Below are 27,317 nucleotides of genomic sequence, written 5' to 3'. Positions count from 1 at the left end.
CAGGTAAAATCTTTTGAGATTAATTTCTAAATTATTTCAAAATAATGTTTCAATAATCAATAATTCCACAAATAAAATTAAAATATTTTTATCCTCATAAGAATCTTAAAGTTCTTTATGATTATATTGCACTAAAGTTATACTTCAAGGTTTATTCATCCAGTAAAGGTCAAACACAAGTCAATATACAAGACGAAACATTTAAATTGATACGCCCTTGTAATATTAAAAACTAACCTTCAAGAAACGGCTAAAATCTTACACCATGCAAATATCGGCAGAGAGACATTGCTTGGTATACTCTTTAATACTACAGGGCTCAGTGGTAGAGCGTTCACCTCTGGTGTTTGGGGTACCGGGTTCGATCCTAGCCCCCGCCAAGTGAACTTTGTGGTGGACAAACACCGTGGGCGTGGGTTTTCTCGGGATTCTCCTGTTTCTTTTCACTTTGTTCATTCCACCATTTCACTCATTACTCATAATCACCGTCTCCTTTAGCCTAACCGGCATAACCGCGGGACTTAAAACTCAAAGATTTCATTTCATTTTTCTTTAATACTACAATTTAACACTACAGTATTAACGGTGTTGTCAATCCAAGATAAAGTTATATTTTTTTCAAGTGCCAATGTAAGGTTATTATACATTTCAAATCTACATATAAAAAACCCATAGAATATCACGTCTCATGCAGTATTTCAAACTAAGAATGCGACAATATCATAAACATCCAAGTTTTGGTGGTCTCTACAGGAGTAATAACGCAAATGAGAGAGACAGACGGAGCAATGCACATCTAAAGTATATTAGTGCCTTATACTATGATCATGACACGACGTATTTCTAATGAATACGAAACAGTTACAAAAGATTGAAAATAACGTTTTCCAAAACCCGTTATTTCAAAAAATTGCTTACAAGGGACGTATGCGAAACGTGACAGCTAGATATTTATGAAAATTGGTACCCTGACTAATCGTGGATCGTTAATCATCTTGGTGATATTCACCCGGTGCGGAAATGCCTTTTTCACCCGCTACGTATAATACATATACCCCAAAAACGCCGGAAAAACACAGAAAATGAAAAATGTTTGCAGGTAACCTAAAACCTACGGGAGGGAGATACGCGACCAAGCATACAGCAATAGTGTCACACAAACAATATTGATATCACAACACAAACTTCTAGCTTTTCAAATAGAACGTATATCATTTTATGGCATTAAAACAATTAGCACAAAACGTGAAAGAAAATAAGCTGGGTTGTCATTGTTGCCAAATAAGAGAGATATGAGGCTCTAAAGTTGAGAAGTTATGGGGTCAGTACAATGACACGAACAAATGTATAACAATAACAAGACTGCAGAAGGACCAAATGTACATGCTGTAGTTTACTCTCTGCTATACATTTGGTCCTTCTGCAGTCTTCTTCTTGTCGTACATTGTTTATTTCTCTGTTCGGAGCCCATAATTTCTCAACTTTAGAGCCTCATATCTCCCTTATTTGGCAACAATGGCAACCCAGCTTATTTTCTTTTACGTTTTATGTCAATTGTTTTAACATTACAAAATGGTATACGTTCTGTCTGAAAAATTATAAACTTATCTTGGGATGGCAACACTATTTGTGTGATACTACTCCCGTGTTCTTGGTCACGCGTTCCGCTCCCGTAGGTATCAGCTTATCTGCATACATTTTTCATCTTCTACCTTTTTCTGGCGTTTTTGGGGTATAACTCAGCATAGTCTGGCCCGGTAATTGCTTGGTATATGTATTATACGTAGCGGGTAAACAAGGCATTTTCACGTCCAGTGACTATCACCACGATCATTAGCGATCCACAATAAGTCAGTTTACCAATTTTCATAAATATCTAGCTGTCACGGTTTGCATACGTCCCTTGTTAGATAAGTACCTCATCCAATTGCATAACTTGACACAAGAAAATATTTCAGATGGGTAGTAAGCAAGTTAAAATTAAGTTTGGTCAAGATTGGAAGATTTCTAACCTTCTTATTATTCACCTCAACCATAGGTTGGTAGGCAATATGAAAATTTTATAATTTTTCTCACCCTTGGGAGAGCTGTTTTATACTTTAATAAGGTCTCTTCTTCGTAACAGCATCTAGATGTTCTATCCTTGGTCTTCCTCTTCCTGGTTTTCCTTCTGCCTTTCCCTCTATCAGCACAGTGATCCAATTGGAGTGCTGGATAAGATGGCCAAGCATACTGCTTTTCCTTTTATCTTCATGATTTGTCGTCCTTCATTAGTTTCCTTTAGCATGTCTCCATTTTCCTTTCGCTCCATGACATGCGCAACATTCTGCGCCAACATCACATTTCAAATGCTTCCAGCTTGGATATTTCAGCTTTTCTCAATGTCGACGTCTCTGATACGTAAAGCGCCACACTCCATAACAGGATCTTAATAATTCATTTACTAGCGTCCAACGACACATTTCTTGATGTTAGTAGTCCTCTCTAGCCTGCGCTATTCTGGAACTTACGTCATTTTCATTTCTTCCGTCCGAAGATATTTGGATTCTTAAATAGGGAAACGTTTTATCGCCTTCGAGTTTCTCTCCAGCTAGCCATAGATAAAGATTTCTATAGTTCACTTAAATAAACACTGTATTTGTGATTGATATTTTAAAGAAAAAATAAAGTGCATTTTAAAAGAACATGTTAAAAGTAGAAATGCAAAATAAAATACAGTATTAAAAATTGCATGATATTTTATTTGTTTATAATAATGATTCAAATTCAAACACAACTAGTTTCAGAAACCTACTTGATTTCTATAAGAATTGTTCACTAGTAAATATTAGTAGTCACCACTATTTTACTTAGTTATTTTGCTCAATAAGACATGTTAAGAATACGCTTAAGGATTGAATAGAAAAATAACTTGTTTTATCAAATTAAACGAAATTAAAAAAATAAGAAAATGACGGCTGGAAATAGTCAAATTATTGTCACATTTTAAATAAAATATAAAGAGATTACATACGCAATTGAAACAAACCGATTGGCTGTACGAATTATAATAATCGAAAAGGAGAAGGAAATTAAGTGCACGTAAACCATCAAGAAATGTACACAGAAACTTTAAAAAAATACTATAAAAGAAATAATCTGAAATTGAAAATGAACTATTTTCAGTTGTACCAATCTAATTTCAACATACTGAATATCTAATTTGAATTTACTATAGACAATTAATGCTATACACAGTATTCCGAATACACACATTTTTCTATAAATTATAGTAATTTATTACCATTAATAGTGATTATTGTGATCCCAAATGTAGTTAAAATGAGTCACCATAAACGAATTAGCTAAAGTTCCGAAACAAAGGCCGAACAGTGTTCATTCCAAGTGCTCTCGCTAGTAATGCAAAAATTGATTGTTTATTTACTACTTTGTTTCCTGTACTACTCGTAATAATAACAAAATTGCTGAAGTTGCATTTGAAACATGTGAAGCGTTGTTTGTCTACATTGTGTTGAATATGGATGACCCTTTGTTTAGGTATACATAACAGGAAATTAATTAACACGTTAGTGACGGTTAAACCTACATCGATTCTAGCTGGTAACGGTTGCAAGTATATTGGTGTTTTGACATTTACTTGTATGTATTTGCGTTCCGGACTAAAATTCTAGTACCATGTTATAGTATGAATTCTATTACAACTCACGCATTCATATATGCATTAGTCGGTTTTCCACTTTAATATTGGCGTTTCCAGAAAGCACTTGACTTTGTATGAAAAACATTTAACGAACTATTTAGCTTTACCTGTCGATGACTTCCAAATCAGTCAAAATAAGTACAGGAAAACTTCGCATAATTCGATTTTGAACAAACGAATTTATTATTATTATTATTATTATTATTATTATTATTATTATTATTATTATTATTATTATTATTATTATTATTATTATTATTATTATTATTATTATTATTATATATTCGGAAATTGGGGTGAGTTTGCTAACTCAAATTTATAAAAATAACCAAATAAAAGCAGTAAGTAGCATGGAAATACTGAACAGTTAGAGACAAAAGTTCTTTCTGTTTGGTAAAATTTACCGTACTTCGGGAATGACGATGGTATGGCTGAAACGTATAAGGGTGGTATGGCTGAACCATACAGAAAATCATATTTAACTTCCTCCATGTTGACCCTGGAATTATTATTTAAATAATTATTTTTCTGACCAGAGTATGTAGTTGTTTATTAAAAATTAAAATATTTCGTAACAGTTTCCACAACGTTACCTTATCTTCCTCAGACGTTAATATGAACATACTTATTAACGTTTGAGGAAGATATCGTTAAGTTGTGGAAACTGTAACGAAACATTTAAATTTTTAATAAACAAGTGCATACTCTGGTCAAAGAAATTTTAATTATTTAAAAAACGTATTCTTTTTAATTTACTGAAAACTGTACTCTAATTGTCTTTCCACCCTAAAATAATTTAAAAAGCAAATTTCATCAAGCAGAAATAACTTTTGTCGCTGACTGTACAAGTTAAGTCGAATATTGGCTTGTGATATTACGATAGTAACTACAATTGAAGAATGGAAGCAATGTAACTCACTAGTAGAGCGCAAACCTCCAGTGCGAGAGGTCCTAGGTTCGATCCTAGACCATATTTGTTTTGGTGTAAAACATCATCGTGTCGCTGGGTTTCCTAGAGGTTTTATTGTTTCCAACCACATTCTGATTCCATTAATTGCTTTCATACTTATTCATTTTCATTAATCATTATTCGTCTTCTTTATTATTAAGGACATAACCGTTAGAAGTAAAACTGAGAGACTTCATATAAATTTACAACGGAAGAAATAAGTATTTTTACATATTTCTTTCTACAATTTTGTATGTAGGAAAGGATCTTATGTTGTATCTAGTTTATAAAATAAGATAATTTCTATTTCATTTTCAAACTGTTAATTGTCTTAAGTTTTTGTCAGAATAGAATAAGTCTAAAGAATAAGGAGTAATCAAGTGAAAACCTTTTTGGCACCTGTGGTAGTAACAGTTGATAATATAGGATTGTATTGTTGTAGTAGTAATTATACTTGCGGCAGTAGTGTAGCAATATTTTAAAACGGTCCCTGTTTTTTCATAAATAAGGTTCAAACCATGAGATTCACCATCTTAAAACCATTGAAGTCGGATCAGTGTGCAATTATCCAGTTTCTGAGTGTAGAAGGATGTCAACCGGTTGAGGTGTTCTGTCGGATGAAAGTCGTCTATAGAGATGCACAGGGTATATGTGTCAAAGATAATGGTCGTGGATTAAGCATGAATATTCTTCGCAGGTTGAACAAAATAGGCAATCTTTCCTGTCCCGGCCATATACATGTTGTTGCCACAGATTACAACTATAATGCAGTCGCTGAGGATGCTTACATCAATAGAGGTATGATGATCCAAATTGGACGGATTTGGGATGGTGAATGCTACGGTTCAAATCTTTTTCCTGGAAAGACAGGAAACGTTTCACAATGATTACTACACTAATGCAACAAGTTTAAATACCACTCAACAACTCAATTCTATGACATCAATTATTCCCATCAAGGGTACCGAACGAGTTTCATTTGAAATATCCATATATATTTAAATAAATCCAGAATAACACCGTTTAATATAGTGCGAACGTTTCTTGAAACTGACTACTTGCAATTTGCAGGTTATTTCTATCTATCTGTATATACCTATATATTTGGACAATTTCCTGTTCTCAGTTTTCTCTAAGTTCACTTCATTTATTTCATATTATAATTCTTTTCAATTCTTTGTAACTTTTCACTTTTATTAATTATTCTTCTTCATTTATACGCAATAGAAGTAAAACTAACGTTTACATCATTTTGACTTAGAGACATGGAGACATAAAACTAAGAAACATAAGTTACACTCATTCAGCAACATAATAAGAAAACACGATAACATTATATACAACGATAACATTATTACGGAAATGTGTTTAGACTATTTTTAGTTTCTATCCTAAGTTCGTAAAGTTAGTAAAAGTTTGTAATATTTTCCGGTACTCACATAGTTTTTCATTAACAATCTTCTGTATATTCTAGTTATTTTTACGGAGATATGGCTTTGAACCATGAACACGTTTCACAAGTAAATATAATGTTTTCACATAGAATATTAAACTTGTCACTAAATTGAACCAAGAAACGTGCAGTTCTCAGAATTGGATCCAGTTCCACCTGCTGGGAATTATTGATATCAGCTTTAGATCTATCAATGGTAAATTCTTGAATTGTTATAGGCTGTGGAAATGATAATGGCCCCGGAGATCTCGTATCTCTGGAAGGAACGACTTTTACTAGGTTTTTAAAGTGATTGGTTACGTACTACACTCATTAGGGAACTTTTGTCTACCCAAATTGTAATACACTATTGGTGATAAAATGTTTGTTAAAAGATGATGTAGGAGAGGTTAAAAAGAATAAAATAAAAAATAATTAGATATTATCGACATTTCAATAAGTTTCAAAATTAGAAGTACACCGTACCAGACATATACATTGGGATACGTAAAAGTTCATTGGTAAATTTCCTGTCAAGATTTCCTTTCGAGATTTTGTTCATGTTACTTTCGGCTTTACTATTGATTTCCACACAGCAACAGCGGTAGGAAATATCGGGATGCGATTTCTTGTAATCAATCTACTGTCCTAAGAATAGGTTCCATCTTCTTCATTAACCCTTAACTCAACCAGAAGTCTTTAAACTTTACAATTTCTGGTTTAAATACTTATCTACATATAATAAAAATGCAATAGATAGCGGCAAGCTGTTTTTGGCAATTGATTCAGTGTCTCAAGATAGTGTGTCATCACACCCATAACGCTCTAAGAAAACTGGATGTGGTTGAAATATAGTACTACTTCCGGTTTCAATACTGTTTTTTTACAGAGAGAAAATGGTACGAGATATCCAGATTCAGTTTCCTACAACTGATTCAGCGTTCCAAAAATATGCTCCATTTCTTCCGTTACATCTCTATTCAAAACAGAAGTGGCTCAAATTAACCATTTCCGTTTCAACATTCATTGCTACAGAACAAAATGAAATGAGATAGCGACAAGCAGTTTTGTGAAAACTATTTAGGGTCTCAAGAGAACATATAGTCACAACCTGTTACATTCTACCAAAACCGAACGTCGTTGAAATGTACTACTACTTCCGGTTTCAATACTGATTTCTATAGATCAAAAACAGTTAGGTATCTATATGGATTTTTCTTTGTAATGGATTCGGCTTCCCAAGAATAGATTCCACAATTTCCATTAACCCTCTATTCAAACCGGAAGTAGTTCAAATTATTTATTTCCAGTTTCTACATTTATTGCTTATAGAACAAAATTACTAATACAAGTATATGGCGACAAGTAGTTTTCTGCAATCGATTCAGGGTATCAAGAGAACATACCATCACAACCCGCAACACTCTACCAAAACAGGAAGTGGTTGGAATTGATTGCTGCTTCCAGTTTTAACACTGGTTTCCGTAGAGAGAAAATGGTAAGAGAAATCTTGATGCAGGTTTCTGCAGTTGATTCAGTTTTGGAATGGAAGACTCTGTCTTCTTCGTAAACCGTCTTTTGAATCCGAAAGTGGTAAAAAATTAACCATTTCCAGTTTCGACATTTATCGCCATAGAACAAACATTATAACAAATAGCGGCATACAGTTTTCTACAATCGATTCAGGGTCTCAAGAGATATACCATAACAAACCGCATTTCTGTATGTAATAAAAGTGGTTGAAACTTACTACTATTTCCCGTTTTAATACTGATTTCCGTAGAGTAAAAATACCTAAGAATATTCTTGTAGGTCAGAGAATAATACAGTAGTTAGGTGAGCGGAAGTATTTAGTGGAGGATACAGTGACTCAGTGGAATAACACTTATATCTGGTGCGTGGTGTCCCTGGTTCAATCCCCGACCAAGTAAGTTTGTGGTAGACAACATCGTATCCTTGGATTTTCTCAGGGTACTTCCGTTTCCTCCCACTTCGTCATTCCATCAATTTTTCTATCATTATTCGCTTGTCTTAATCCACGTGTTTCACTTTGACATAAAGACAGAAAACTATACATAGAGATTTTCTCTGGTCTTTATTAAGGAAAGTATGAGTAATGTGTCGAAAAACCTGTTGTGTGACCTTATTGGAACATTTTTCATTACCACATCACTTAACTCTTTAGTTGGTAAGTATTACAAAACTCTTGTATTTCTTATCGATTGCATTTAAGATTGAAACACATCTACCTGACCATGAATTTCATAATTTGTAAACTATTTCAATATTTTGGAAATAAAATACAGGATATTTATTTCTAAGCAACATTGCTCTAAAATACTTAATCATATGTTGTTAGTGGGAAATATTGCCCATAATATGATGAATTATATTTAGGAATATTTCTCAAAGCAAGTAATTAGTAGTAGTTACGTTCAAATATCATCGTATAGGGCAAAATACCCACAAATAAAACAAACTTTCGTGCACTCGGGAAATAAAGGTTTCCGCAGTTCAATTGGACTGTTCCTATAAAGTACGTATAGCAATATTGAATATAAGTAATAATGATACCTAACGATGCCTGAACTTCTGGTTCGTGCAAATATTGTAATAAACACGAACAAATAAATGGTTAAAGAGGATTACGCGCGTCCTCATACAAAGGGAGGATTACGCGTACGTCTTCTGCACTGACCTGCTAATCTCTGGACCTAAGCCTAAGCCAAATGTAAAACAATATGGGACAGCATCTAACAATCACCAGGACACTGGCAACGACCACTGGTCAGCTGTGTCAAAACCTGCAGTGATCTTGAGACATCATATCTCGACAAGCATTCAGTATTTCTACTACTGCCTACCCGCTCAAATTGTCAGTTATGTAACCGCTCGGAATGTTATTAAGGTCAGTGCTATATGCTTTTGAACATTGAATCTCACAAATAAAAGGCTATTATAAATTCACATTGTTAAGTCGAATTTTCAGAACTCTAAATTATATTTTAATCAGATAAAAAAGTTCAAGAGACATACTAATGTTTGATACATTAATAATCAATGTTCTATTACAAGTATTATTATTATTTTTTGTTATTTTGACCAGCTAATAGGTGCATATTGTTTGTTCTACAAAGAACGTTTCGAGGAAAACCATATTCATAACTAACATCTACGCGACGTATGTCTGTAACATACATACATATACATATATATATTTACAATTGTAAGTTAGTGAATAACTGCTGCGTAGAGATGTTTTGTGTAAATGGCAACTCTGCTTTCAATGAAGCCGTAATTTCCAAAAGAGGAAATAGAATAGAAGCTTCCTACGCACTCAGCAGAAGGGCTCGGTGCTTCCTTCCACTTCAGGTAAAGAGAAAATCATAGTTCAGCAGCAGCAGGAGGCCTTCCCTGATTTTTCCTTTCCAAGTTTCTCCCAACTAACTAATGAAGATGAAGCAGAACCACCCATTCGTTTACGTCATATACATCGATTTCTCGTTATTGCTTCTGGCAAACATCGAACCTTTAAATAGAACACCGGTGGATGTACCCCTTCCCCTTTTCACCCAACGCCATACCAATCATTCTCCCCCTCCCACCTTCTATACCGTTCTTCCCAAAACGGTCAGAAAATTTGAAACACCTCATGTGATCTAACCATGATTAAACAGGCATTGCAAATAGCCTCGAAACCCATGTAACGCAAGAATGGTTTTTTGTGGTCATCAAGCGGTTCTGTACATGGATTTAGCAATCAAACATATTGGGTAAATCTTAGAGTACAACACAGATGAGTTGCAACCAACTGTTTTTTTTCTCGAAATATCCATTACATGTTCTACCTCACCCATTTTCAAACACACACACATAACCACTACCACCAAGTAACTTTAATATATTTCCGCGTAGGCTTACAGCTCTTGATCTTGAATAATTTAGATAACTTTAATATCGATTCTACCGGTATTTATTGTGCGAAACATTAAATGAAGTTAAACGATAGGATACTAACAAATAAGAAAAAATAACAAGGATATAAAAACTAAAGCAGATACTAGGCGTTAAGCGTTCTATCGCAACGGTTGATGGTGAAGATACGAAGAGTGACTATATTGTAAAGTACAGTGTTGCCTATATTTTCAATGTATGGATGAAAACACTAGATGTCATTTCTCAGGAATTAACAACAGTGAATAGTTCGCACAGGTCCTCAAAACCAAAGTATTAAGGAAATATTTGAAAGAAACAGACATGAACGTAAGCGAGTGAATAACATTATACTATGCAGAAGTCGAATGCATATGTTATCGAATAAATTATCCACAAAGACATAGGTGTAACGCATGAAAAATATATACTAGGTGAATAAAGTTATAGGATCTAATAAGCAAAAGCAGCACTATAGGGGACTATGGAAGAATCTCCCCAATATTTATATATTAATAGTGGTGTCTGTGAACAAAAACTTCAGATCCAAATTGAAAGCGACTATATTTGCGACTCTTTTTTATTGTATAATATACGTATATTGTAAAGTGCATATGCGAATAGAATAAGAAAATTATTTTGGATGACATGTTACTATTTTATTCAAAAGTATCCTTGAAGTTATAAATGTATTCTGTTCTCGTTATGAACTTAGTGCTCGGAAAATTTAATCGATTTTGGACCACCCTCCCATTGGATCGATATTGTGTTTTCACTTGTATGAAACAGGGTGACTAGATAGAATCATATGACCCGTTAGATATGTCTGGATCATTTGATTCCGTTTGGACCTTTTGACCCGATATACGTAAAGAAAGACAGAATACATTCTGTTAACCTAGTCAATATCAGTGATGAATACAAACACGAACTAGAACTACGGAAGAATTGTAACTGCTTATTCAGGACAGTTGACTATGATCCTAATAAGACATTTCTGACTTAATAATTTGTGTATCTTCTTCGTTAGTCTTATTCTTTTGGCATTTGGTTGTAACAGCATGAACAGCCACTTCTGCACTTCTAAGCCTACTTTAGTAAATAAAGGCTTCAAGTAGTAGACTAGAACATGTTTTGCAGCTCCCTTATGCCGAGAATTCTGATATGTGACGAAGAAGAGAGGACATCAGAGATAGATTGACAGTTACAGCTCCGACATCTTTGTTGAAGAATCGAAAGATCCGACAAAATTCTTAAAAAAGAGAGAAAGAAAGAAAAATAGAATAACAAGGTAATCGTGAATTTCAAAAGTTGTTTCTATTTTCTTTCTTTTTGATATGTCATTGAATGAAGAAATTGAAGAAGCAATTACGCCAATTACTCTACAACAACTGATTTGATATGTACTGTACAATTAAACTACAAACAAATATACCAGCCCAATAAAGTTATCTTTCAATAACTTCGGAACAAATCGCTAAAATAAAGTAGTTTTCTTTGATTAAATAGGAAGCAATTATCTTTAATGATAGAAACCCATGCTAAAATTGCTCCCGTGTGTTCACAGAATTAAATTTCCACACTTATACTATGCATAAGCATAATCATCATCATGATAGATATTCTGACATTATTAACAGGTCATTTGTCACAACTGACAGTGAGAAGCTTCCATGCTCCACGGCCTTCAACTAATCTCTTCGTCTTCATTTGCAATTTTTCTGTTTTAATATCTTTCGTCAACTGTAGCATCCATCATCACCTCCCTCTTTTTCCACTTACCATACCCTCTAGCACATTTCTCATGATATAGACTCTTCTAAGCCAATGTCCCAACCAGTCTTTCTTTCAATTGCGTCTAAAATTGTTCTTCTCACTACTATTCTAACACTTTATAAGTTTTTCGTTTGACTAAGCTATTCTCTCCTTTCTTCTCCACATTCACATTTCGAAAACTTGCAATCGTTTCTCATCGTTTTTGGGTAATATCGACGTTTCTGCCCCATAGACTACGTTACTCCATATTAAACATTTTATGAGTCTTTTCTAACTGTATATTCAAGGTCCCACAAAATAGATTTTTCTTCCTCCTAAAGACTTTTTTTTCTCTATTCCTATTATTGCCTTTATTATATGTTTCCATTTCACATCATCACTTATAATACTAGATAAGTATCGAAAAAAGCCACCTATTCTTTTTCTCCCCTCCTACTTGTACTGTGTAAGCACGGAAATTCTTAAAAGATTTCTTAAAATCGATTCAACGTTCCAGGAATAGATTCCATCGCCTTTATTAACTATATTCGAACCAGAAGTGGTAGAAATAAATCATTTCCTGTTTTAACATTGATCGCTATACAAGCAAAGCAGTACTGTATAATGAGAAGCGGTTTACTGTGATTGAATCACAGTCCAAGAATGGGAGGGATCCATCTTCTCCCCCACCTACCTGTATCTACTAAAACTGAAAGTGGTAGAAATCTTGAATATCAATATTAATCTCCATGGGCAAAAACGGTAAGAGATAGGGAGAAATTTATTTTGTGATATAGATCCAGCAACCCAAGACTAAATTCCATCTTTATTGAAACGGGAAATAACATGAGTTTCCGATTTCCAATTTCAACACTGATCACCATAGTATAAAAACAGTAACAGGTAGTGAGAAAACTTTTTCTGGTATGAATTTAGTACCGCATTGGTAAGTTCCAAACGTGATAGAAATCTACTACTATTTCCGGTTTGGGTATTGACCTCCATAGTGCAAAAATTCTCAGAAACAGAGAGATATGGCTTCAGTGCCTCAACTATCAGTTACATCTCGTTCTTTATGTCTTTAGTCAAAACCGAAAGTGGTAAAAATCAATGACTTCCAGTGTGAAGACCAATCACCGTAGATTAAAAAAAAACAGTAATACGTGTAAACTTTTGTTGATTGGCGCTTAGTGCCCTTTTCATCACGAGGCTTTGAGAGACGTTGATCTACACTTTAAAGTAGAATCTGAAATCCGAATAATTGTAATGCGTTCAAACTTCAGTGGTCTCCCACAGGGCATTGAACTCAAGACTCTATGCAGCAAAAGCACCCGTGGTAAAGGCTGGTAATAAATAGTGAAGAGTACTTCTTTCTTTTAGATTCGGAGTTCTGTATAAATAGGTCCCGTCTCCCACTTAAATACTGTATTACATTCAGAAGTGATAGAAATCTAATGCCATTTTAGGTTTCAATAGTCGTAAAAGAGCAAAAGCGGTAAGATCGAGAAATATACATTTTAAATGGTTTTAATGTCCCAAACTAAGACTTTCCTTTTATTCAAAACGGAAGTGACTGATGTCCACGATTTCTGGTTTCAATATTAATCGCTATAGTTAAAACAAAGGTAGTAGTAGATAGTAATATTAGACACATTTATGTGGATTCGGGATCCCAAGAAATGATTTGATCTTAGGAATTACTCTTCTACTGCAATCGGAAGTAGTTTTAACTACCGCAATATCCGGTTTTAATAGTGATTCCGTTTATTATTAGTTGTATATAGGGGCCACGATGACTCAGTGGTAGAGTGCTCAAATCTGGTGTGTGGGTTCCCTGGTTCTCTCGTTCAACATCTGCCTTGAAAAGTTACAACCAACAAAAATTCAGTATATACACGAATTTATTTGTATATTATTTTAGAAAAATAATGTAAATATTTCAGGGAAATTTATTTTTATTTTAGTTATTTAAATAGATTTTTTGCGTGAGTCCTTATAAAAGGAAAGTTGCACTGCCAGGCGGATCAGTCCATCGCTGGTGTCAATACTTTGAAAATTAATTAATTTGGATCTAACATTCGTTTTCAGTACTGTGCTTATCTAAGACAAAACAGTCTTCTTAACGGATAAAAAACAATACTTAAGAATAGTGTTACACCCGAGGTGAGTAGAGACAGAATTTTGTGACGAGATACAGGTTCAAATAAAATAGAAACAGATAGATATTCCAAGACGAGACATCACTTTTACGACATCTTTTCGAAATGAGATAACAGCCGAAACTCTTTTTTCGTATTCAGGAGTTTTATTCGTGGCTTTATTTTACACCTGAAATCAAGTCCAAGATTACACACTCACAATGCACCTAGATCTGCTACTAACACTCCAATTTTGATAAAAATTTGGCAGGGAGATATTACACTTAAAATAAACGGATGCGTGTTTTTTTTTTTTTAATTTTCTGCGGAAAAACGGTTTTAGGGGGCAAAAGGGTTTGTTGACGTCCGAAAGTTGAAAATTTTCTTTTGTTGACAGAGTTTGTTAATGTCCGAAAATTTTCAAAGTTGATGTCCGAAAGGCAAAAAGAAGTGCGCTAAAGTGAATGAATTGTGTACTTATATTGTAGAAGTAAAATGAAGCAATACGTGTTTCGTATTTTCCTGAAAAAAAAAAACTGTTGGATGGGGCACGGACCTCTCCAAACCTTTGATCACTAAATATCAAAAGTGCTACTAACAGGATGACAGTAGTGCCTAAAGAACATAAAGAATTGCAACAAAACTTTGTATAGTGACAATACGCAAGAAATGAACGAATACAGTTTTTGTTTGTTTTCTGCGAAAAAACGGTTTTAGGAAGCAAAAGCCTCTGCCCAAAATTTTCAAAATTGATATCCGAAACGAAAGAAGAAGTGGACCGAAGTGAATGAAATTGTGCACAGATATTGTAAACGTGAAATGAGGGAAAAACAGTTGTATGGGGCATGAAAACCTCCAAACCTATGATCACGAAATATTAAAAGTGCTACTAGCAGTATGACAGAAGTGCCTAAAGAATATATGAAATTGCAATGAAACTTTGTGCAGGAACAATTCGCAAAAGGTAAAGAACTCGTATTTTTAGTTTGTGCGGAGAAAGAGTGTTGGGGCAGAGTCCCCTCCGAAAAGAAGTAAACCGCAGTAGCGTAGGAAGTAGTGGACTGAAGCAAATGAAATTGTGTGTAGATATTGTATATATAAAATAAGTCCTTTCGTGTTTCACAAGTGTCCCCATTCGATTTCATCAAATTTGGCACATCAATATTAAGCACAAACAGTAGGCCTATAGTGTATTTTATAGTATTTCGGGTGACGCCTTTAACCCTTACAATGTTTTCCCGCATAAGCAAAATCACGTGTTCTTTCATTTTCTTTTAATTGTCCATACACATGTTGCAAGTTTCGTTGCAATTTTTCATGTACTTTAGGCACTTCTGACATACGGTTAGGAACACTTTTGATATTTCCTGATCAAAGTTTTAGAGGGGTCCGTGCCCCACCCATTTTTTTTTTCAGGAAAATGCAAAACACGTATACCCTCATTTTACATCTACAATATATGTGCACAATTTCATCCACTTCGGTTCACTTCTTCTTTCGTTTCGGGAGTCAACTTTGAAAATTTTGGGTGGGTGGGAGCTTTTGCCCACTAAAATAGTTTTCTGTTTCGCAGAACGTAAAAAAACACGTATTCGTTTATTTTATGTGTAGTATATACCTGCCAAATTTTATCAAAATTGGAGTGTTATACTTGGGAAGTGTTACATGTTAGTTACAATGGTATACTTCTATCTGGAACGCTATTCCTTTATTAAAAAGACATTAAGGTCTGTACTTACCAAGGAGGTAGATGTGTACGTTTAATTTTCAATGTTTTTTCCTTTCTTTTTCTTTTTAGGCAGAAAAAATAGTACAGTACGTTAGAAGTCTGTATGAGAACAACATATTTTTCAATTCGTCATAGGTAATCTGCCAGTATTGGTGGGTCATTTCTGGTCATCTCATTCGTTTTCTGCTCAGCCCAGCTAATTCTCCATATCCACATTTCGAAAGCTTCCTGTTGTTCTTCATCATTTTTGCGTAATGTTGATGTTCAGACCCATACAGAACAATACCCCACAGGAAGCATTTTATGAGTCTTTTTTTCTCAACTCTTTATGCAAGGCCCGTCAAAATAATATTTTCTTGCTTTTAAAGGCTTCTTTCACAAATTCCTATCCTTGCTTTTATTTCTCGTTTACACTTCATATCATCACTAATAATACTACCCAGGTATCGAAAACTTGTCACCTGTTCTATTTTCTCTCATCCTACTTCTGTATTTGACACCGACACCTTCGTTCCAATCACCATGTATTTCTAACATTTATTTTCATCCCATATTCTTCACAGCTCTTCCTCAAGTTTTGTAACATCTTACAGATTTGCTCTTCAGATTCCGAAGCAAGCGCCATATCATCTGCAAATCATATACACTTAATCATTCTACCTCTTCATTTTGTATGGTCTTTTCATTATCTCTTCTAGATAGATATTAAATAATGTTGGCGAGAGACAGCATCCTTGTCGAACTCAATTTTTAATTGAACTCTCTTCTGTCATTTCCTCCCCTATTCTAACACTTACATGTTGGTTCATATATAAATTTCTTATGAGTCTTCGATCTTTACATTTCAACCCAACCTTCTTTAGAACTTCCAACAACATTTCCCAATCCACGTGCTCAAAAGCCTTTTGTCGATCAATAAATACCACACACAGCTCTTCCTCTTTTTGCGTAAGCTAACATTTTATCATTAATCTGTAAAAATAAAGATTTTTCATGTGACTTTTGTAACACAAAACTGTATATTTTGTATATGAGATTTCATATTGAGTCTATTGGGTCTGAGAGAAGGTCTCGATTCTAGCGAATATAAAGGGTCTATCAGTTTTAACGGGCGAAACAAGTCATATGGTCTAAATGAGCCATACGGGTCAATCGGTCCGAACGGGTCACACGGACGAGACTGTTCAAACACGTACACGGGCCAAACGGATCAGACGATCCTGAGTTCGCATTCAATCACGTAAAACAGAATGCATTATGCAATAGATAGGTGAGCGGGTATAAGTTTACCCTGAGATTCTGAACGTTATATGAAATTCTGGGGCGACGATTTCCCATTTATTTTAAGTTAGATGCTATAAAATAAATTGTCTTCTTTATTTGTTAGGTGTTCTAAGAATGTATTATCAATATATTGTGAAACAGGGAAAGTACATTTAAGAAACCATTTTTAACATATCATGTTACTGAATATACAAATGTTTATCTATTTAACGGAAATACCTGGAGTTGAGAATACCTGGGTTAATAATGGTCAGGCAGCGACTACAGCTCCTGTTACTTGATGGTGGTGTGTCAGAGTAAACTCGCTACTATATGAAGAGCAGCGGACCGGCAGTGTGCATGAACGGAAAAGACGATGATATTGTAAAATGGGCGACCTCTCTCATTTCCAGAAAGGGCAAATGCTTGGTTATGTTGTGCGAGCATAACGAAAATGGAAAGAGTGTTTGGTGGATTTGGGTCCAAGGTGATCACGGCCTACAAAATGGGGACCAAAACCACATCGAAGAAGAGGAAATATGATCGGTATAAAACCCTTAGTGACAGGTTCTTCTGAACATTAACACGTTGAGCGCCGCGGTGAACTTTATGTTCTTCCCCACGGAGCTCTTTGATTAATTTTGTAAATGATAAAAAGAAATGCAATATTACAAGACCGTTAACATAAAACTCTTCGAAGGATCCATATCGGTCTCTTTTGATGGGAAAGTTTGACCAAAGCCATCTCAAGAAAGTAATGAAACAGAGTAGGCACACTGACCTCATGGAATCTACGCATACCATTAAGGAAGGTAACTATATATTCCATTAGGCTTACATGATGTCCAACATGATCAATTAAATCGGATTGTTATTCAGAACATGGCGCGAATATGGTGCAAATAATGGAGAAACTCACTACTTTCCATACTATGTGTCGACAGTCGTGATTGACCACGAATCATATGGCATGGACAAACGGGTCGAATTGCTTAGGTGAAACCGCTGATGGTGAACTATAAATCTTTAACACAACAGCAATGGTGCCGCGAATAAGAAACATGGACCGCTGGTGACTGAAAACATGTGATATGATCAGGTAATTCATTGTTCACCTTTATTTATTTATTTATTTATTTATTGTACACAACAGGTTATAGCCCAATTACAGCCCGTATGATTACATATTCGGAACATTTCTAAATTTATTAGGCGCTACTTCACATATATCCAATTCATTGTTATTTACAGACATGTTATCATACAAACCTGTTGTTCTCCAGATTGGTGATTTCATCAATATGTTGTTCATCAGTAAGAGACCACTATTTTTACGTATTTTAAATGAAGGAACGTGAAAATTCAATGAAGAAACTAAGTCAGGACAGTCCAAAATATTTTGAGTTACTTTCTGAATGAATAATAAATTAATCATAAGACGTCTTTGTTCTATTGTCGGAAGATGAAAGTTCTCAAGGATGATTTTCAAACCACAGGCTGTGCTTATGTATGACAAACACACAAAGGAGCATACGATCTACATTGTACCTGCGCTATAGTTGAAACATGGCAGCGGGTCTATAATTTTGTGAGCGCCAAATGCTGGTTTCCGGTGGATTCTGTCCTACTGACGTTACCGGTACCGTAACTGCCCGTAATTACGTCGCATTATAGGATAGCATGTGCTGCATCCTATGGTCCAGATATTATATCGGGACAATGACGCCATATTCCAGGATGATAATGCGTCCATTTATACCGCTGAACCTGTTGCAGTTTTGCAGTGTAGTGTTCAGTATAATACGCGTCCACGACGCATCAGTTCTCACCGTAATGCGAAAGGTGTTAAGTTGTATTTTTTTTATGGTGCCTCCATTAAATTGATAAGGATCGGTACTTTAGTAACGTTTTGAAAAATACTTTTTAACACTTCGATTATTAATTAGAATATGATATTTTAGACGCACAAAAGTAAGTTTCATTTCTTCGGTGTTGATATTCTACTACTAGTGGTACCATGTCTTCGAAATTATTATTATTATTTCAGTAGAATCACTTATCGTTTTTACTTGACTGACTTATAGAGTTCATGAACGAACTTATGAAATACGAGGTGCTATCTAGAATTTTCGCTGCCATCTAGAAAGTAGTAGTAGTAGAGTTTTGCACCGACAGGTGGCAAGACTAGCAAATCCGATGAGTGAGAGTGCACAGTTTCATGCAGCTGGGTTGATGTGTTGAGATTCTACAGTGCTTTTCATGATACTCTGTGTGTGGTGATTTTACGATGGATCCGAGAATGGAACAGCACGTGTGTATCAAATTTTGTGCGAATCTCGGAAAAAGTGCTACAGAGATCTTTGCAATGATTCAACAAGTGTTTAGGGAACGCAGCATGAGCCGTACGCGTGTGTTTCAGTGGCATGTCGGCCGTACAGACATCGAAGACGATGCCCACACTGGAAGGTCCATTAGCCGCACAACGCCAGACATTGTTGCCAAACTTCAACAATTGGTTCGTGAAGATCGACGTCGAACCATTCACGACTTTGCTGATAAAGTTGGAATTGGTTTTGGAACATGCCAACGAATTTTGACTGTTGAATTGGACATGCATCGTGTTGCCGCAAAATTTGTGCCAAGGATCTTGACTGCTGATCAGAAGGCACAGCGTGTGGCAGTTTGCACGGAGCTTCGTCAGACCGCATCTGATGATCCAACCTTCTTGTCACTGAAAAGCAAGTTCGACACACTTGAGAGGATTCATGAAGCATCACTGGCGGTGATAAACACCCTCAAAGAACAGGACTTTGGCCAATGGTAGAATCGCTGGAACAGGTGTCTTCGTGCGGAAGGGAACTATTTCGAGGGTGATGGCGGTCATTAGTCCAAAACTACATTTTTCACCAGATGGCGGCACCAGTCCCGAATATTTTGGATAGCCCCTCGTATTACATTTTTATAGAATGTCAAGCATGAAGCAAATTGAATCGATGCAAATGACTTTAAACCTGGCTTTAATTACTTTTCATCCAAAGATACCGGTACTACAAAAGAAAAGCAAGATGAATATAATCTGGAAAAGCGATATTAGAATATGATAAATTATGTTATCACCATATGTAAAAACAAAACAGAATCGACTATAATAAGTGTTGTTTTCATATTTACCGTATTTTGAACATACTTTAAACAACCTACAAGATTTCTTTTATAATACGAATCTTATGTTACTTGCGCTTACTAAGCAGTCTAATTACTTAACATATTTACTTAGTTTTGAATGGATGTATAATTCATGAGTAAAGGTATTTGGATCTCAAACGTCTATATCCTTCGTTGTGTAATATATATCCTAATCATGTATATCGTCTGTTTCTTACCTAATCATAACAAGATGATATAAACTAAAACGTTTATATGATCTTGTTATAATTGTTAGTTTGGAAAGTCATTACATCAAAATGTCATAGAGATTCTGTGTTTAACGTTTACATATTTCAATAATTAAAAATTGTATATATTATTACGTACTTCATAATGATAGACTTCTGAAATCGTTTGTTTAACAAAGGCTAAAATTTCGAATTTAAGAACAGTCCATTAAGTATTAGAATTTTTTATAACCTACTTGAATGATAACACGTTAATACACATAATAGGAACTGCCTGAGTTTCCAAGTAACCTATGAGCTCAGAATGTAAGAAATAAAACAAGTTTAACGTTTTACTATGTATCTAAGTGATACGTTTAATTAGAAAATAAAATTCAGACTAATTGCGAAGACTTTTAAATTTAACCCTGGAGCTATTGCATGTGGGAGTTATAAAATTCAGCAAAACTTTAAAACAAGTTTCTCGCAGAAACATATATTTTTTTTCTTAGGAAATGAGGAAAAGAACTTGTTTTCTACAAATTTTCTCAAGTGGTTAAAACATTTTTTTAAGAAAGAATAAAAGAATTTGGAGAAACTTTTTTGCCGCTTTCTTCTTTCATTTAAAAAACAGTCATGGAGGGATGGTTTCCTCAAGACTTTTCAAGCTCTCTCAGAGTTGAGAAAGAAGAAGAAAAAGAATCGTTAAGACATAATTTGCATCACAGGAATTAATTGGTCTCTTCACATTAACATAAATTAAGAACAAAATGAAAGAGAGAAAAGTATTACAATTTAGCCTTGAGATAAACAGTTTGCAATAAAGATTGATTGTTAATTACGTATACAAATAAGAATAAAAAGAGAGGAAGAAACAACAAGAGACTAATAAATAAACAAATGCTTGTACATAAGAAAAGAAAGGAAAAAGATAATATTTTTTTAAAGGAAAGTCCTTTAGGTGAGCATAGAGTATTTTTAATATTGCCAACAAAATCGTGCATTGCTCTATTCTTTCCATTTATTATTATTATTATTGGAGTATAAGTTTCCAGATGCCTCATTTGTCGCTCTTTTTTGAACCACCACATACCTGCATTTTAGAGCCCCTATTGCTATTATTGTTTCTTGCAAACCTTACATCGCTAGTGTTTCTAGTTTCTTCGCTATTTCAGGTGGTACTTTTAGCTGGCTCACGCTGTATATATATATATATATATATATATATATATATATATATATATATATATATATAATATATATATATATATATATATATATATATATATATATAATTTCAATAATTTTTACGAAAGCTAGCTTGGTACAAATTTCCTAAATCGCAAGATTCACAGGGGAGGGGGGTCTAATTTATCTCATTCCTAATATTTAAACAAGCTAAAAATATTTATTTTAAACTTATGAAATATATTTTAATTGAGCAAGAATAAATCAACTATTTTATTGTTTGTTAATTATACTACCATGAAGTGGAATCATTTGGAATTCTCAAAGGGAATGTGCGTCATATTGGTTTAAATCAATATGTTTTACGAAAACGTAGTGGAAAATATTTTCAAATGAGAAGACGAAATAAATTCACCATTTCACTCTTGATAGACTTTAAATTCAAGCAGTTGAGACAGTTGAGAAGGATGAAAGAAAATTGAACAATCTCGGTGAAAATTATCAAGAAAAATTATTTTCTTATATTATTTGTCGTAAGCAAGGCAACAAAAATTTAACATAATTTCCCCCTTTTCAAACCCGTTATTTTTGACCGATTTCAACTATAACAAATGGGAACGATTGACATTCCATTGAGAAAATATACACCGTGTTTTTATCAAAATTGAATAATTTTTACGTAGTTTATACTGAAAAAATGGTTTTGTATCTGTGCAGTATGTGAAAACTTGTAACATTGTAAAAATTAGATTTTACTCCTCATTGTTGATGGTAACTCCAAGTAATAATTATTTCAGGATGAGAGTTATCGTGGAAGATACGAATTCATAGAAAGAAAGAAATGTTGGTAGAGTCGAATGATAGAAGCTTTGTTACACTGGCTTCGCTGTAGCTTTAACCAGCCAATTTTATTAAATGTTTGTTTTTAATTCAGGCTTAAGAAGTATTCCTATTGCTTGAAGTAGATATTGTTGAAGAAATGTAAGTGGGGAATGTTCTTCTCTTCCAACATAAAGAGATCCTTGCTTACTTCAAACTGTTCATGACACAGAACTAGTTTAATTGGTTTTAAAAGTAATTGTATTTAAAAGTATGTCTTCCTCACTGTATCTTTGTTCAAAAATTCCAACGAGTATACATCACACTGTCACGTGTCATAAAATAGATAGATATTCTGATAGTCTTCAACCTAGCCTAAAGCATCCTACCTACATTCCATATAAAATAATAAAGTAAGTTAAAAATTGTTTGTATAAATGGATGGGTTGACGGTCATTTAGTCCCATTTCATGAAACATCTTTTCTTTTTAAATCAAATAAAAGTATGTTTCCTTCGATTTTGCTTTTAAACACTCTCTATAATTCTTGTAATTAAAATGACTCGAAGCAATCAAAATATTAACAAAACTTGAACAAGGTCGAATTTCACTCTATGAATTCAAAATGTCTCTTCTTAAAAATGTATTTATTCTCTTTTTTACTTTAGCTTTACTATAAGAGTTGTAGCAGTATCAAACTAGATAAATGATTTTAAAATATTGATATTGTTAAATATTGATAATGTATGAAAGTACCCAATGCTTGAAACACATTAGTAACATTCCATAACTGTGATAACTTAAATGCAGCAATATTTAAAATAAGGAATCGTAATTATAGCTCATTAGTTTGTAAAAGAATATTGAAGCAATTTATGTTTGAAACAAAAAATGTTTCTATATTATAGCCAATATAGAGTCCGGTGTATGTGTGAATATTAATGGATTATTTCGCTAAAGTGCACTCAGTATACTTATTGCATTAAAACATGATAGAATCTGATGTTTAGATTCTTTGATTCAGTCACCTATCTGTAATCAGCCTATACTGGCTACAGGGTTTGAGCAAATTTGAACAGATCACTTCTATGGATAGAACATGTTTATCTAAAACATTCTTTGGATTATTTTTTTAATAAAAAATGGGAAAGTTTCTCCTTCGGCATTTCAAAAAATAAAATCATTAACATCGGTTGATTTTTACCTCAGTTGTCAGCAAGAGATTGGTATACATACTCTTCAGGTTCTTTTATTAGTAAATTCAAAAGAGAATATTAATTTTATGTGCTACATGGAAAACTATTTCAATTATTCAGTTCGATCGGAAAATATTGATGAAATAGCCTGTAGAGTTTTCATGTTCATCCTACTAATAGCTCGAATCGAATACTATATGGTTGAATTGCATTACAACATAAAGAATGGAAGAAAGGCAAAGGAAAAAATAAAAGTCATAAGCTTGCCCTCTCTTTCTCTCTCTCTGTCTCTTCATGTAATAAATACAGTATATCTATTAGATGGAAGAAACTGATATGGATTGCCTTGTATTGTTTTCCAAATGTTATTATGCAAAACATAATACATATATATTTCAGATGGTAGAAAGAGGCAAAGTGTAATGTATCGTATATTGAAAGAAAGAAATCCTTTTCCTCAAACGTTTTCTGCGCCATTAGATGAGAACATCAGACAGATCAGCTTACAACGTCTTTTGCTTCAACAAATTGTAAGATATCTTACATTGTGTTTCCTTATTCATTGTGTCAGATAGAACGTAATGGGAGATTTCATGTGCGGTTTCATCTGTAACTTTATTTCTGTCAGACCTCAATTTGCTTCTAGAATTTCCAGCTTTCTTTCTTTGGTTTATACGTTCTTATCTTTCATCAACTTCCATTTTCTTTTATCTTGCTTCTTCTCTTAGGAATCTTTCTTTCAAATAAATGTATTTCATTTTTCTTTTGCCTAAACAAACATTTACTATGCAAATAAGGTAGTTTATTTTATACTTGGAAAAGTTTTCCTTTGCAACGAGAAAGATTGTGTTGAATAATATATTTCTTTTTAGCAAATGCATATATTCCCTTTAAAGTTTTAGATGCCATTATTATTATTATTATTATTATTATTATTATTATTATTATTATTATTATTATTATTATTATTATTATTATTATTATTATTATTATTATTATTATTATTTGTTTGGTTTATGTACTGAAATAAGTAGCACAAGACTACAAGTTTTTATCTCATTATATTAGTACACTCCTGAACCAATAAGTAAATTAGTTAATTTAGAAAAATTGCCAATTTACGTGTAATGCATGTGTAGTTTTAAAATTCTCCTCTCTACAGTTTGAATAAACTACATTTTAATTCACAATTCGCTAATTAAATGTATACGCAGAGCCTCGTTCTGGGACTTTGCTGTGTTAAAGATTTCTTTTGTTACTGCTAACTGCTATAGCAATTGCTAACAACTACGTGACTGCACTTGTGTAGATCTAGTTTTAGATCATTCAACTTGTGGTTATTTAGAGCAATTTGTTGACTACAAAAGGAATTGGTTACAATGTAGACGTGCAGTTGTTGACACTGCTATAGAAGTCAGCAATAATGAAAGAGTTGGGTTATATGTGAGATGTAAGTACAAGAACTTTGAAACATGCTGCATGGTTATGTTCTTTGAAGCAGTACAGTAACTTTTCTCAAGGTTTCGTTTTACTTCTTCTTGAAAAGTAAAGTACTGCAGTAACTTTTCTGAAGTTATCTTGTACCTGTATAAATATTTAATATATTCGATTTGAAGTAGACATATTTCATTGAAGCTCTTATTGCCTATCATATGAACACTGAAGAAGCAACATATGATACGTTATTTATAAAGATGAAAATGATAAAATATAGTGTAGTATATCTTCAAATATATATTCTTAATATACTGTATATTCCAAATCATCCAGCAGTATTTTAGTTGTATATTGAGTGTTGCTCAGTTGTAAATGCGGATTTACTAGGGATGCTCTCAACAGTTCCAGGATTGTCTAACTCCTAAATGGCTAGTTCACAAGGAGCCCACTATTACCATCTGAATATTGGGGTGTTGCCAATCTACCCATTCATGTGGTACGGGTGGGCTGCCTGTGACTGGTAACAGCAGCAGTGGTTGGAAGAAAGAAACAGCTTATGGAAGGAATCAGAATGTAGAAGTTCTAGGAATTCAACTTTCCTTAGATGAAACTCTTTTATTTTAAAAGAAGATAATATGTGTGTTCTCATTGAAGATTACAAGCAATGCGAGCAAGCCTGAAAACATTGATTGACAAATATTTAAAGTTCAAGAGTTAAGTTAATTATAAGTAATTATATTTGATAAACTATAGTATGATCTATCCTTTGGCTAAAGTTACAATGAAAAGATAGATGTAGTATGGCTTAGTATCAGTTTTAGTGTAATACATGGTGTGATATTAAACTTATTATTGTTGGCCTCGGATGGCATATTTTGAGCCCCATAAAAATTTGTTTAACCCGATTTTCTTAAAAAAACTACTCATGAGAACTTACCCTCAACTAATAAATTCATTTTGTTTAGCTCATTGGGGCCTCCTGAGTGATAAGTATTAATTGCATACAATTTTGTTTTTATTATATGTACAATAATACCATTGTAGAATTCATGAAAAAGTTTAGGTAAAGAAGGAGTGCAGTGGTTTACTAGACATGTTAATAGGATATTGAAAAAGGGAAATATGTCAAACGAATGGAGAAGCAGAAACATTGAACCGCTTTTTAAAAGCAAAAATGTGTACGAATGTGATAACTACAGAGAAATAAAACTTACGAGCCATGCAATAAAGCTCTGGGAGAGAGTGATAGAAGCAAGATTGAGTGCAGAGACTGAAATTAAAGAGAACCAGTTTGGTTTCATGTCAAGACGATCGACAACAAGATGCAATATTTGCACTTAGGATGCTAATGGGAAAGTACATAGAATACCAGAAGGATCTTCATATTGTTTTCATCGACCTAGAGAAAGCGTATGATAGAGAACCACGAGATCTTATTTGGTGAGCAATGAAGAAGAAGTGTGTCCCGAACACATAAATCTGTGTAATTCAAGTTATGTACAATGGATGTAAGACAGGAGTGAAGAACGCGTGCGGAATAACAGAAGATTTCGCAGTTAAATTGGGTCTTCGTCAGGGATCTAGTCATCCCATTCCTTTTTGCAATCGTGATGAACGAAATTACAAAGGATATCCAAGAGTTAGCATCTTGGATTATGCTATTTGCATATGGCATCGTGCTGGTGAGTGAGACCACAGGAGCTCTGCAAGAGAAAGTACATACTTGGAGAAGAGCATTGGAAATCAAAGGGCTTTGTCCTTTTAGGAAAAATGTAATCAAAACCACATGAATACAACTTGATGAAAAATAAGTGGCAATGGCGAAGAAATTCAAGTATTTTGGATCAATTCTGCAGGAAAATGAGGAATAAATGAGGATATAAACAGGAGAATTAGCACCGGTTGGACCAAATGGAGAGAAGCGGTAGGAGTGTAATTGTGACCGTAGGGTACCAATACGCCTTATAAGAAAAGTTTACAAAACGGTAGTGAGACCTGCCTTATTATACGGAGCAGAATGTTGTACGACGAAGAAGAGAGAGGAATAGAAGGTACATGTTGCGGAGATGAAGATGCTGCGGTGGGTGTGGTGAGTGACACGGAAAGAGAAAATTAAGAATAAGTGATCCGGAGAACAGTGAAGATGAGACGTAGTAGAAAAGCTACAAGAAAGTAAACTGAGATTGTCTGGACATGTAAGAAGATGATCTTTGAAGTACATATCTCACTGAGTAGATGTTACAGAAGTGAGTGGAAAACGAGCCCCAGGCCGACCAAAGAAGAAATGGGAAGAGTGTGTTGAGAACAATATGGTGCAGTGTGGTGTTACAGTGAGCATGACTCAAGATAGAAACAGGTGGAGGACAGCAATCCGAAGAGCCTACTCTAGCTAACTGAGCAAAAGG

General features: G+C 34.1%; 2 protein-coding genes across 2 annotated transcripts in view; both read left to right on the top strand.

Annotated features, from left to right (window-relative positions):
- The window catches only part of LOC145678340 (orexin receptor type 2), an 844,605-nt gene that overhangs the window by 324,009 nt on the left and 493,279 nt on the right, over nucleotides 1-27,317 (top strand). The gene's annotated exons all lie outside the window — the stretch shown is intronic.
- LOC145679295 (protein GVQW3-like) lies at nucleotides 19,187-19,723 on the top strand. The gene has a single exon (XM_081749881.1). The coding sequence runs from the start codon at nucleotides 19,187-19,189 to the stop codon at nucleotides 19,721-19,723; it is 537 nt and encodes a 178-aa protein (XP_081606007.1).

Source organism: Thermobia domestica, chromosome 2 (assembly GCF_964235325.1).
Source record: "Thermobia domestica chromosome 2, izTheDome1.hap1.1, whole genome shotgun sequence".
NCBI classification, from domain to species: Eukaryota; Metazoa; Arthropoda; class Insecta; order Zygentoma; family Lepismatidae; genus Thermobia; species Thermobia domestica.
Note: the sequence above shows the minus strand (reverse complement) of the source record. Positions and strands in the feature narration are given on the sequence as shown.